Source organism: Musca autumnalis, unplaced genomic scaffold, assembly GCF_047663935.1.
Source record: "Musca autumnalis isolate F117 unplaced genomic scaffold, ASM4766393v1 scaffold_4, whole genome shotgun sequence".
NCBI classification, from domain to species: domain Eukaryota; kingdom Metazoa; phylum Arthropoda; class Insecta; order Diptera; family Muscidae; genus Musca; species Musca autumnalis.
Window position 1 is genome coordinate 48,775,760 of NW_027411977.1, and position 14,969 is coordinate 48,790,728.

Consider the following 14,969-nt stretch of genomic DNA (forward strand, 5'->3'; position numbering starts at 1 on the left):
TCAAAGTTGACAAAAAAACTGGTAAAACGAAACCAAAATGTAAGGCCGAGTTGAACATTTTTGTAGGCACCAGACTTAACAATTTACGTCTTGTATCTACTGATCGGATTTCCTTACTCGTTTTTCATTTGAATATCTTAAAGTTCCAAACGTTCCAAAAAACAAAATTGAAAGTAATAACATAAAGTAAAAACAAAAATGCTAAAAAAAACTATCTTGTAAGCTCATAAAATGTTTATTTTTCTGTACGCCTTTAAAACTACTTATCAAAAATACCTTAATAATTAAATTTTAATGTTTATTTTTGTTTTTCATTAGTTTGGATTTATTTTGGAATGAAAATGTTTTTGTCTTCTTTTTTCTTTATAATTTAAGGCTTAAATGCTAATCAACATTAGTTGCACTAATTTTCATCTTTAGCTTAGAGTTGCTATTTAAATTTTGCAAAGTATAAGTTAAATATACGTACGTACTGTTATCTAAATTTGTTTAATAATTTAAATTTTTTGTTTAAATTGAATTTTTTTGTTTATAAATTTATAATTTCATCTAATTACAACCAATTTAATTAAATTTTTAGTTTGTTTTTTGCTTCTTCTGTGAGAATAATAGTAAACTAACTTTTCGGTTTTGAGTTTTGAAATTTTTTATAAAAAATGTTGGGAATTGTGGTGTTTGTTTGTGTGTGTGAAAATGTATATGAGTGTAATAGGAAATAGTTGTGGTAGTGTTGCCATAGATCTCCCAACAGAGAGGAGTTCCAGAACGTGTGTCTGTGGTTGTTTGTGTGAAAGGTGGGCTGGGCTGGGCGATATAGCTTTTTTGTTACTTTTTCTTCTCTTCTCCTTTAAGTGTTTCTTCATCTTTTTTAATTTTGAGAAATTTCTTTTAGGGAAAAAAGTGGATAAAGACATTTTTTAGGAATAGTATTCATTGGATACTCTTAAGCCACATGAAAATCTAACGACTCTAGTCATCTGGGTCCAACCCGATTAGTTCTGCTTGCAAACGGCCCTTAGTCTTACAACATATTGTTAGGCAAAATACTCTGAGCGCGATTCGAAATTGCGGTGACATTGTGGTCATTATGATTATTTTCCAAAATGAATTTAAGACGCCAATCCAAACGACGCCAAAATTAATGAGAGTACTTTGCACAACATCACCGGTTACCTGTTCGTACAAACGTAACGAAATCCATGGCAACCAGGACATCCAGAATGCAAACACTAATGCAAATGACATCATATGACTAGGATTCGATAAATTTTCGGCCAACGCCGTAGCGTATTCTTTATCGTGTATGGGCTCGCCCGATTTCAGTTTACGCATCATTATGAAAATATATGAATAATTATGAACAATGGATATAACACTGGGACCTAATACTAATATTGCTAAGGTTATACTATATGCCGCCATGTTGCCCCAGTCCAGCATGCAAATGTGGGCCACATCGTTTTTCACCGGCGCCGTATAGCCCAATATGGGCGGACAACAGAGCAGAGCGGCTGAGATCCATGTAAAGGCCATCCAGCATTGGCATCTGTGAAAGACGAAGAAGAGAAAGAAGATTATCAAAAAAACATGTAAACATTTATTTAAACGGTTATACCTTGTTTTTGTCTGCACAGTCTCATAGCGCAAAGGTTTACGCACCGCCAAGTAGCGATCAACCGATATCCACATGAAGGTGTAAACCGATACCGCCCACAACGTTACCTCCAAATAGCCGGTAAAACGGCATATTATTTCTTCTTGTATCCATTCTCCGGTCAAGGCGGGATATACTGAAAATGGCACCACCAAGAGACCGCATAATAAATCGGCTACAGCTAACGACAGCAAATAGTAATTGATGACCTCAGTGGGACCTAGAGCAGCACCAGCAGCAGCAGGGTTAAATTAAAATTAAAAATGGTAACATATTAAAATCTTATCTCTTTTTCTGTCCATAGCTGGGGTGCATTGCCTTCTAATACTAATATTTCTCTAAGAAGCATTTCAAAATCTAAAATTCGTTTATTTACCTTTCGTTGAGTTTTTCACTTGGTCAAGTCCATTTTATATACTTTTTTCTTTTAATATCATGTCTCTCCCTCTCAAACACTCAATCACTCACATATAGTCAGTCCCAAGAAATAGTACTCAATACAAATAATATATATGTACATATACAACAACAAGGATTGCTTTGGATTTAATTGTTTTTGTTTTTGAGATTTGATTTTGGTTAAGGATTTTTATTGGATTGGATAGCAGAAAAAGAACGTCTGTTTTTTGTGTGTGAGTGAAGGAGTCAAGAAACCCCCCAACTTACCTTTGAAATTGGCATAGGTGGCTATAATCACGAGATTCGATAATATAATGGCAACAGCTAATATGGAGATGAGAACAGCTTTGGTAAGTGCCTCCACTTTGGAATTATCCTGCAGGTAACTCATTTCCTGCATTTTTGTAATGTCTGAAAGAGAATTTGAAAAAAAAAAACAATTAATGAGAATAAATCTGCGAATAAGTAAGATTTAATAAGTAAACAAGTAAAAAAGGGCTTTAAGTTCGGCTAGGCCGAACTTGTTATACCCTCCGCTATGAGTTGTATTGAAGGCTAAATTCCAAATTTCAGCAAGTTAGGTAAAACAATGTGGCTAACTTTAAAAATACCGAAATTCGAGAGGTACCGTTCTATGGGAGCTATATGAAGGAGTGGACCTTTTCCGACAAATTTCATATGGAAAGTTTAATACCCCAAATGAAGACCAAATACAAACAACCATATGTATGTTGCACCAGTCTGTCCAATACAGACCTATCTCGCTTGAGCCTGTCTCTAATGACCCGTACATGGAATGTATGGGGGTAGCAGTCAGGTGTGGAACTGCCGAGATAGAGTTGCTGAACGTATACATCCCGCCTAGAAATAGCTGTATCTCAGATTACGTGCCTAACATTAGCCCGCTTTTTGAAGGTCATAATCGTCTGGGCCTGGGGAACTGTAATGCGCATCATGAGATGTGGCATTCGGCCTCGAAAACGACCAGAGAGGTACAGCGCTGGCTGAGCAGATTGACAGCTCTACGTTTTGCACGGTCAATGAGGACGCCCCTACCAGAATTAGAGGAGAGTGTCGCCAGACATAACCATCGTGTCACCAAGTCTGACAAATCACGTTACATGGCAACCCGTCATTTCCCTTGGATCAGACCATCTCCCCATAATTGTCTCCATTAGCAGACCACCCGATTTCATTACCTCTGAACGCCGCACATTCGTCAATCATAAGAAAGCTGTTTGGCCGGGTCTCAGAGAGTTCACCAATCACCGCTTCAGAGAACTGCCAAATCCTTCTGATGTTTGGGTAGCGGACGCCATATCCCTGTTGGTCGAATACCCGAAGTAAGACCAAACTTCCCAGCATAAGCGACGGGATTAGCAAATGAGCGTGATGAGCTTCGTCGAACAAAACCCCAATGACCCCAGAGTGGGAGCTGACATTGGAAGTTAACAGGCTGGTCGGCGAGCATAAGCGGAACAAGTGGTTAAATCATCTGAAGAGTTACAACATTGGAACTTGGACAACGGTTAAGTAACTCTCGAACCCTGGAAGAAGGGAAGATATGACCTCAATCACGTTACGTTGACTGACCCGAAGAGGTGCGCAAGTTATTTTAATCGACAGTTTGTCGAGCACCCCAAGAGTGACGGGCGAAGAGTATTACGTCGCATCAGATCTCTTCCTGCCGAGGAGGGACCACCACAGTTTACAATGGATTATGTTGCCAATGCTATCAGGAATGCTAAATCGTCCCAAGCGTTGGGCCCTGATGGAATCTCCATGGTAATGCTGAAGCAGCTGGATGAGCCGGGAGTGGAGTATCTCACTAAAGTTCTCAACTTGTCGCTATCCACCCTCACCCAAAATCTGGAAAATGGGCAGGGTGGTCCCACTACGGAAACTCGGCAAGGATGCCAGCAAAAGTGAATCGTATAGGCCGATTTCGCTTTTGTCGCCCGTAGCAAAGACCCTTGAGGGCTTACTCCTCCCCAGTATCAGCAATAGCTATCAAATTGCCGATCATCAGCATGGATTCCATAAGCAGCACAGCACGACAACTGCTCTGCACGCCATTACCACATATATATGTCAAGGACTCAACCAGAGACGACGGTGCTATAGAACAGTGATGGTTGCGCTTGACTTATCAAAAGCATTTGATACAGTCAGGCACTCCACGCTGTTTGAGGACATTGAGCGGACAACCCTCCGGCTAAGCTTGAAACGTTGGATAGTCAATTGCACGTTCCTGGCGTCAGGAACCTATCCTGATGACATCTGAGAGAGACTGAACAACTATCTAACCGATCTTACCACCTTTTTCCATTCGAGGAATATGCAGATTTCCGCCCCAAAATCAACAGCCACTCTGTTCACCACATGGACAGCGCAGTTTGGAAGAGAATTTAATGTCATGGTCGACAGTATAAGAATTCCAACCATAAACTGACCCAAAATTTTAGGTGTCATATTCGACACTACTTTCAAGTCGTGCGCGAACGCCACAGCTATCTGCGACAAACTGAAAAGTAGGAACAAGGTCCTCAAGTCCCTAACCGGCAGCACTTGGGGTGCAGTTGACCACATATAACGCGATAGGTCCGTCTGTGGTAAGCTATGCGGCGCCAGTTTGGTCCCCGGGATTATGTGATACGAATTGGAAAAAGATTCAAACCTGCCAGAATGTCGCCGTGAGAACAGCAACAGGGTGCCTCCTCAAGTCTTCAGTGGACCATCTACATGAGGAGGCAAAGATTCTTCCAGTAAAGCAACACAATGAGATGCCTTCGTTTCAGTACTTGCTTGGGTGTTACCGTGAGAGTCATCTCAATCACCATCTGCTCGATAGGCCCGACACATTCAGGCATGTCAGGAAGGATATTCATGCTCTAGAGTCGGAGGTCCAACAATAGAGGAGAGAACCCCTTGATCTACAGGCATATCAAGCAGATTTAAATAGTATTCACACGGATGTAGTTGCTAAGGCCATAAGCAAATATAGTGTGAATAAAGTCCTCGCAATACATCCCCCATCTATTGCAGCTGAGGAGCGTCAGCTGCCACGACAAACTAGAGTAGTTTTGGCTTAACTCAAAAAAAAAAAACATTGTTCCACAACAACGATCGGGAAATTGCAGTCGCCTAAATTCTTATTGGGCGGAAATCGACCGCGCCGTGCAAGACATCTGCCCAGTATGTGGCATGGGCCCGCACGACACAAAACACCATTTCAACTGCCCAGCCAAAAGTACTCATCTAACTCCAGTGGATCTGTGGTTACATCCCATCGAAGCAGCCACATTTCTGGAACTGGAGATAGACCCAGAGCCAGAATGAACAGAATAACGAACATACAAACCTAATAATAAACACTGTTACAACCACAACAACAACTAAATGCAAAGTTTCAGCCATTTCGGTGGATTATTGTGGCCACAACCTACAGAATACCGAAAATTGAGAGGTACCGTTCTAGGGGGGCTATATGAAGGAGTGGACCTTTACCGACAAATTTCTGGGGGAAAGTTTTGTATGCCCAACGAAGACTAAGTATCGAAATTCAGCTATTTCGGTGTGAATATGAGGCTACAACCTCCAAAATACCAAAAATCGGGTGGTACCGTTCTATGGGGACTATATCAAAACGTGGACCTATACCGAAAAATTTCATACGGAACGTTTAATATCCAAAATGAAGACCCATTGCAAAATTTCAGCCATTTTGGTGGATTATTGTGTCCACAACCTTCAAAATACAGAAAAACGGGAAGTACCGTTTTTATGGGGGCTATATTAAGGCGTGGACCTATACCAACAAATTTCTGGGGGAAAGTTTTGTATCCCCCCACGAAGGCTAAGTACAAAATTTCAGCCATTTCGGTGTAATAGTGAGGCTAAACCTTCAAATTACCTATAATTGGGAGATATCGTTCTATGGGGGCTATATGAACGCCTGAACTGTAACGTGACAAAATGATCACGAACATAATACCAACAACATTACGGCCCCACTATACAACAACTCAATTCCATCCACACTGATAAAACCCAAACTATGGAAACGATGCGTTATAATGCAATGTAATAAATCACCAGCATGACAACAACGGTGTACTTCTCAATCACTTTGTGCAACCGTTCACTGCTACTGCTGGGATCTAGTCACACGGGCTTGAATACAACTAAGTATTCGTAGTCCGCCAACCTACACGGAAGTGTACAGAGTGTTGGGGAGTATTTTTGAGAGCTACACCCTTTGTGCGGTGGCTAATACTTTCACTCCACCTTCGGGTGTTGTTCCACTCCACCTTCGGGTGTTGTTCCACTCTACCTCCGTGTGTTGTTCCACTCCACCTTCGGGTGGTGTTCCACTCCACCTTCGGGTGGTGTTGCACTTCACCTTCGGGTGTTGTTCCACTCCACCTTTGGGTGTTGTTCCACTCCACCTTCTGGTGTTGTTCCACTCCACCTTCGGGTGTTGTTCCACTCCACCTTCCACTCCACCTTCGGGTGTTGTTCCACTCCACCTTCGGGTGTTGTTCCACTCCACCTCCGGGTGTTGTTCCACTAGTCAGTACTCGTAGTATACTGTAGAGGTTAATTTAGAAGTAACACTAACTAACCGCGACCCGAACAACCGAGCCGAGTGCTGAATCACCGAGTGGCTGAATCCCTACAACACGAGAGTCGAGGGCCCGAGCAACCATACGAACACCGAGTGGCAACAGCTACAACACGAATCACCGAGTGGCCGAACACACACGAACTCCGAGTGGCCGCACATCTACTACACGAATCACCGAATGTCCGAACCCTGAACACCGAATCACCAAGTGGCCGGATACATACGAACCCCGACTAGCCGAACATCTACAACACGAATCACCGAGTGGCAGAACCCCGAATCACCGAGTGGCCGAACACATACGAACCCCGAGTAGCCGAACATCTAAAACATGAATCACCGAGTGACCGAACCCCGAATCACCGACTGGCCGAACACATACGAACCCCGAGTGGCCGAACATCCACAACACGAATCACCGAGTCCCCGATTATTGTCAAATCGCCTACAACCAAACAGCGAATCACCGAGTCCCCGATTATTGTCAAATCGCCTACAACCAAACAGCGAATCACCGAGTTCCCGATTATCTTCAGATAGCCTACTAACCGATCATCATAAAATCATTTACTGAATCCAAGTAGCCGATCCCCCTGCCAATTATCCTTCTTATCGTATTTAAACATTAGTAGATTATAAATTAGTTTCACATCAATAAATATCCGATTTAACCCCCCAGGAAAGGGAGATTAGTCGTCTTATTATTCCGTAAGGTTTAATGGACCCTTATGGCGACCCTGGACATGACTAAGTCTACCCCAGCCTACGACAAAACCACGTTACAGAACCTAAATCGACAATTTTTAGGTGGAAAGCTTTTGACACGCAAGGAAGACTTAATACAAATTTTAGCCATTACGGAGGGATATTGAGCCCACAACCTTCAAAATACCGGAAATCTGGATGTTCCGTTCTATGGGGGCTATATCAAGACGTGGACCTATACCGACAAATTTTGAGTGGAAAGTTTCTGGGCCTAATTCGTTTTATTTTGTGATATGTGTCTAATCAGATTTTCTCTACGACCATCCATCCATATATGCATTTCCATAGGAATGCGCTGTCTACTCAGTGAGTATTGGGTTCCAAGAGCAAAAAAAGTATACATAATGTTGTAGTAAAGATCAAAATGGCTAGTCCGGATCAAAGCACAAAAGTGTTGGACTTCTGAGGAGGAGGTGTCTGAATAAATGACCCAGCATGGTCCATTATGGGATTGGATCTTATTTTTGGGAGTCATCGTGCTCATCAGTCATTTTAATTGGTGCCGACAGGGGTTTATACAGCTTTTTGAAAATTTTCTTAGGTATTATGGAGTTGCTCCCTGAAAACAGTAGCGTCGTAATGGGAAGGACAACCTGCTGCAAAAAAATGCATGTTCTTAAACTGCACTTTTCCTAAAAATTTTGGAATTTTGTGTGGGATGTACCCATAGAAATTGGCCAATATAGTCCACATTCGAATCTGATTTATGTCAGGAAGAAATATTACGAAGTGTAAAGTTTGGGCCAAATCGGTTACTCCCTTCGAAAGTTATTGTGGCTTAACATTTTGAACTGTGTGACCGATATGGCCATCTTGAAACTTGATCTAAGTTTGGACAAAATAGTACGAATTGTACCAGTCAGCCAGACGAGAGCATGTGTTAAGGTGAACTTATCCGAAATTTTGTGTGGGAGGTACCCTAAGGAGTGGACAAAATAGTCCATATTCGAACCTGATACGTATCTGGTATCTGGTGTAAAGTATGGACCAATTCGGCCACTCCCATCAATAGTTATTGTGCGCACAATTTTTCCGACCTTTTTTGGCTGAGGTACCTGAAGGAGTGGACCGATATGGCTTATCTTCGAACTTAAACTAAGTTTGCACAAAATATTACGAAACCCAAATTTTGGACCGAATTGGCAGATCCGACGAGAGTTATCTTGCGTTCCAACCACTACACACTGTGTCATAGGGGTTTGTTACACTTTTCAGGCTATTTTCTCTGGAAGTATGGACTTGCCTCTTATGAACTTTTCGATGCGTTACAAACGGAATGACAAATTTAATTATACTACATTGGCCCAGTAAGCAGAATTAAGCGTTGAAATGGCATGGTTGCCATTTATCTTTGACCGCGACTTTTTATTTAATTTGCAGTCAACTCTAATATGTCTACTACGTACACTATTATATGGCGGTGTCCTTTAGCACCATCGATTTATTTGAGAACTATTACTAATTTAAACATTCTATTACCAATGTGCAATATTTCACACCATTACTCACATAGCGGCCACACTAACTCACACAATGTTATATCAAGTAAAAAAAAAAAAACATTTTTCTTCATGCAATGGTAAATGTTTAAAAAAAATCACGACCTTGCACTTCGTGCCAAAAATTATTGCTTTTAAGTCAATTATCCTTGTTAGTGACGGCGATGATGATGATGATAGTACCTATCATATCAGCAAAACGCCACCACGGCATTCATATCCTTTCCATTTAACCTTTAATATTTGCATTGAACATCAACACACCTTTGGGGCTTTTGAGTGCCTGGAAGGTTACAATAACCCTAACCTTGCATGTAACGAAAAAAAACACAGCCATTGATTGAATTTTCTTCAATTTAATAACACAATTTAAGAAAATCATTAAATTTACCCGACCAACATGTGGAACATATGAACGAACCAGTGAACGAGCGGAATGCGGACATGTGTTTTTCTTTTGGCCAGATGTTCTAAATTTGAAATATTTCAATTTGTTTTGTTGCTAAACATTTGAATTGCTTGCCTAAACTAGGCAATAATTTTTCCAAACATATGGGTTATTATATTACACTGCGACACGAAAATTATTAACAATATCCTGACACCACAGCGTGATAGAAGACCCAAAATAAGAAGACACGTGTCCCGGCGTTTTATCCTATCACTTCAACATTCGCGGTTATGGCCCCCAAAGACCTGAGGCCTTGATGTCAAAAGGGATCATTTTGTCAGGCACATATCTTCTTAACCGTGAGGAATTTGGATTTAATCGTGGAAGCAAAGTTGTAGCTCTCGTTAGTATCTATGGAGCGGAAACCGAGAAAAGAGGATAAAAATCGCTATTTTAACCATTAAGAACCGTTTCTACCGAGTTCGTATGTTCTAGAAAGTTTGTTGTTGAGATAAGGAACATTTACTAGTTGGTTGTTTGCCACAATTTTGATCGGTTTGATACCTGCAGACTAAAATCCGAGAAAAAAATATATTGGAAATTGGACCTTGAAGATTTGACCTTGAAGATGAGGTCGAATGGATTTTATGTGTTCACAATTATTATACTGCAACTTTGCCTGCACGAGTAATCTCAAATTCCAAGCGGTTCAAAAGATATGTGCCTGACAAAATGGTCCCTTTTGACATCATAGCCTCAGATCTCTGTGGGCCCGAAACCGTAACCGCGAAAGTTGAAGTGATAGCGAAAAACGCCGGGACACGTGTCTTCTTATTTTTGGCCTTCTATCACGCTGTGGTTTCAGAATGTGGTTAATAAACCATGACTCAAAAAATGACATACAGTGTTACATTACATTAATATGTTAATATTTGTATTTGCGAATCTAAGGGTTGGCGTATTGCAATACGCCATAATTTTACCGTCTTATAACCTTCGAGTTAATTTTGTTAAAATGAACTTCTTCTGCACGATTTTAAAAAACGGACCCTACTTTATTTTGTACAGTGTCTTATTTAACATGCTTTGGTGACTGTTTAGTTCACATCCAGTAACTCATTTTCAACGCAGTTGACCAATCGAACTAAAACTTTGCACGCTTTTCAGATCTGGATGACAATACATAAATATGAAACCAAATATGGGTCGATTTTTTTTCCTATAGCCCCCATATAACGATACCACCCGATTTCAGGTATTTTGAGGATTTTATAGCCTATAGTTCCGTTGAAGGTGGAAATGGCATGTTGAGAGGGGGAAGTTCGGAGGAAGTTGTTCGGTGGAGGTTGATCGGAAGTTCGGAGGAGGTTGTTCGGAAGTATGGAGAATTTTGTTCGGAATAGTAAAATCTATTTACTAAAATAATTAAAAATAAAACAATAATTGAAAAAAAAAAATAAGTTACAGTATTTATACCCTCAGCATTTATGCTAACGAGGGTATATACACGTTCATACGGGCAAAATGTGCCTCATCGAAATAATGGTCTTATACCCCAAGTATGTTTGGACGAAATGCGTTTCAGACAATTTGGAGTTGATTAAGCCATGTCCGTCCGTCTGTCTGGCTGGAGCGCACGATAACTCTCGAACGGATGAACCGATTCGGTCCAAAATTTGGTTTTCGTAATATTTTGTCCAAACTTAGTTAAAGTTCGAAGATGGGTTATATCGGTCCACACCTTCCGGTACCTCCCCCACAAAAGTTCGATAATGTTTGGAAAATTTGTGCGCACGACAGCTCTTGAAGGGAGTAAAGGATTTGGTCAATAGTTTGCAAATCGTGAAATTTGTACCAGGCTTAGATGAGGTTCGAATATGGACTCAATCGGTCCACACCTTCGGGTACCTCACACACAAAATTTCGGAAATGTTTAGTTTAAGACCTACTCTCGAATCGCTTTGATTTTTGTTGTAACAACTTGTATTCACTTCCCCCATACTACGGTACAAGTTTCATCAGGGGCAAGTCCATACTTTCTGAGAAAATAACCTGAAAGTTGCAAAAAAAAAACCTATAATACCATGTGTAGTGGTTGGAGCGCAATATAACTCTCAACGGATCAACCGATTCGGTTCAAAATTTGGCCTTCGTAATATTTTGTCCAAACTTAGTTTAAGTTTAAAGATAAGCCACAAAAGTTCAAAAAAGTTCGAAAAAAGTGTGCCCCCGATAACTCTTGGAGGGAGTGATATCTACCAGTTGTATATCAGTTTCGAATATGGACTCAATTTCTTTTAAAGCAAAATGCATTCGCTACCTTTCACCCCAATATTTATGTATCGAAAAGATATGACTCTCAAAATAAGATCCACTTCCATAATGGACTATGTCGGTCCATTCGTTTAAGTATCTCCTCCGCAACACTTTTGAACTTTAATCCTAATCCACATTTTTGTTGGCAAGTTCAAACGTCCAAAAATTGCCTCAAAATTCATAGAAAGCCCTAAATACATTCGATCTGTCCGTAGATAAACGCCTCAATTCACATAGGTTGAGGTATATCTCTGTCGGCAAAGTTGACTGATACTTTTTTATAGAGTAAAAAAAAAAATAGAGAAATCAAAAATCGCTGTTCGCAAAGGTGTACGACTTTATTCAGAATTCCTCATATATTCTTGATCATCACAAAATTCTAAGTCGATATTTTGAAATCAAGATGTAGCTCACAATACTTGGAATAGAGCTTGGTATTGAATATGAGAAAATGGGATTTTCAGAACTTAAACGCATCAGCCTCATTATCACCCTGAAATGGATGACATTTAGTATTCAAGATTTTTGGCTCTACAAAACTTTTCGCCAGACATTTTTCAGAACAGATTTAATTTTTGATATAGCCCCATAGAACGGCATCGCCCGATTTTCGGTGTTGTCAATGTATGACACCGAAATGGCTGAAACTTAGTATTCAGTCTTCTTTGGGGCTACAAATTTTTTCTCAGAAAATTTTCAGTACAGCCCTTAAAGAACGGTATTAACCGATTTTCGGTATTGTAAAGGTTTTACCTTTATTATCACACCTAAATGGCTGAAATTTGGTATTTAGTTTAGTATTTAAGTATAAAACCTTCCACCTGAAATTTGTGGGTATAGGTTCACGTTTTCATATAGCACCCATAAAAGAATACCTCCCGATTTTCGGTATTTTGAAGGTTGTCTTCTCAATATTCCACCGAAATGGTTGAAATTTGCTATTTAATCTTCTTTGGGGATATACAATTTTCCTCTTGAAATATGTCGGTATAGGTTCACGTTTTCATATAGGCCTCCCATATAAAATGTCCACCTGAAATTTGTTCATACAGGTCCACGTTTTAATATATTACCCCATAGAAAGGTACCCCGACTTTCAGTAATTTATTAGTTTTAGCCACATTATTCAACCGAAATGAGTGTAATTTGGTATTTAGTCTACGTTGGAGTAACAAAACTCTCCTCCACACTGCACAGTGCGAAATTTGGGAAGTTTAGTGGAACTTTAAGGGATTTTCAAAGTACATGAAATTAATTAAACTTTTATTGAATTCGTTAGCTAAGTACTCCACAGCAAATGGTCCAGTTTTGACCTCTAAATTTTTAGATGCTGCGGTGCAAATACCAAAATAAAAATTGAAATGCAGTGCAGACCTGAACTTGATCTGAAAGACATTATTAACAAAATTAATGGTACAGACCCACTAAATTGACCAATAAACATTATAGATACAAATGAAAATAAAAAATATTTACATTTTACTCCTTAATAGATGTGTAGGCTTGTGGGGCTTCACCCAGAAGTGGACCTATGTTGACAGCTAACATCTTAAAATTTACATTTGCATCAAAATCGGCTGCAATTTTTGTTTTTAACCTTTAAAATACCCAATATGAGGGAACCCGGCATGTGGGGGCTATTCCAAAACGCGAACCTATATTGAAAATATTTTGTACATAAGTTTTCTATCCGCTGAAAACTTAATATACCAATTTGCATCAAAATCGATTGAAAAATGAATGTAAAACGTAAAAACGGCAGCTACCGTTACATGAGCGCTACAGGAAACCGCGGGTCTATCTGGCCTAATTTGAGCCCCACACTGTCCACTAATATAATAAACATTTGTGCAAAATTTTAGGAATCTACACCTTTTCCTTTAAAAGTTATTAGTAAAGTTCCGCTAAAGTGCTCATATTTTGCACTGTGCACTGGTCGAAATCACTGATCTATCGGCGCGAATGTCAAAAAATCAAACTATAAAATTGCGAAATATTTTCCATTGTAGCGATTACAGACACTCTGCTGACTAAAACTTTGTTTAACTTTGTTGTTGTTGTAAATGTTCTCTCAGCTATTCACTATCCCATGCAAGAAATTTTGATGCATCAGATTTCAAGAAAATTTTTGCAAAATATTTTACTTCCTATTTGCTTAATTTCTAAATAAATTCTTAATAGAAATTAAAATTTTATTTCTTATTGATAGGAGAGGGTGTAAATTAAAATAAAAAACATTAATTTATTAAACTAAATTGCATAGCAAAAATGTTTATTTTCTTGAGTTTTTTTTTCGTAATATACTATTATTGATGGAGCGTAACAACAAATGTTCTGTAATGTTCAGTCCAATTCTTTTTGACAAATAAAATTGAATTTCCTAGATTCCGAAAAACCAAAATTTGGCTGCAACTAGCCGCAACTCTTGCTGATAAATGTATGGAAAATGTAGGTTAAATCCTCAAAATACCAAAAGTCGGTGGTACAGTTATATGGGGGCTATATCAGAAGTCAATATTCAGCTTATTTCATCTGAAAATGTGGACAAATTCCTCAAAATACCGAATATTGGAAGGTAACGTTATATGAGGGCAATAGCAAAACGTAGACATACATATGTCCAAAAGTTTTGATGGATAATGTTTGTGACTACTGGGAACCCTAAATACACCTAATTTTTAGAGTTTTTTTTTTATTTTTTTACGATCTTGCTGGAAAACCACAAGTCCTATGGAATTGGAGCTTAAGAAAGTTTTGTAGCAGTGAAAAATCTCTACAAGATTGTCCTGTGCGATGTTTTCGTAGGTTTTAGAATTTTTGAGATATTGAAGTTCAAAATGGGACAATTCATCGAATGCATCGTCTCCTTATAAAACAATGTCATAACTGCAATTTCCCAACTTAAATTTATATATCTCAAAAATGGCATAACTTATGAAAAAATTACAAAAGCCAATTTTCTAGACAATTTTCACAGCTATAAGATTTTCTCTAGTCCCATTTCGATAAGATTTGCCGTTTTCAAGCAAATCGTGAAAACCTATCGAAAAAAAACTAAAAATGTAAAAATGGTAAAACCTAGGACCAAATCATAACAGTCAATCTTCTAGAGAATTTTCACAGCATTTTCTATAGCCTCATTTCGATAGGACTTGCGGTTTCCAAGCAAACCGCAAATAAACCTAAAAATGTGAACTTTGACCGCGATTTATTTAAAAATCCATCCAGCTATTGTTTTTGTACCCTCCGCCACAGTATGTAGTGTATATTAAGTTTGTTTTTCCGTTTGTAACGCATTTAAAAAATCATTTACGACCC

The 14,969-nt window shown here is 39.2% G+C and overlaps 1 protein-coding gene across 1 annotated transcript in view; it reads right to left on the minus strand.

Annotated features, from left to right (window-relative positions):
• Positions 1-214: 214 nt before the first annotated feature.
• The window catches only part of DopEcR (G-protein coupled receptor DopEcR), a 136,655-nt gene continuing 121,900 nt past the window's right edge, over positions 215-14,969 (minus strand). Inside the window, exons 4-6 of the mRNA XM_073985718.1 lie at positions 2,321-2,464; positions 1,616-1,874; positions 215-1,546 (exon numbers count right to left, since the gene is read on the minus strand). Coding sequence (XP_073841819.1) covers positions 970-1,546; positions 1,616-1,874; positions 2,321-2,453 — 969 coding nt within the window. The 5' untranslated portion in view covers positions 2,454-2,464 and the 3' untranslated portion in view covers positions 215-969. The remainder of the gene's footprint in view (positions 1,547-1,615; positions 1,875-2,320; positions 2,465-14,969) is intronic.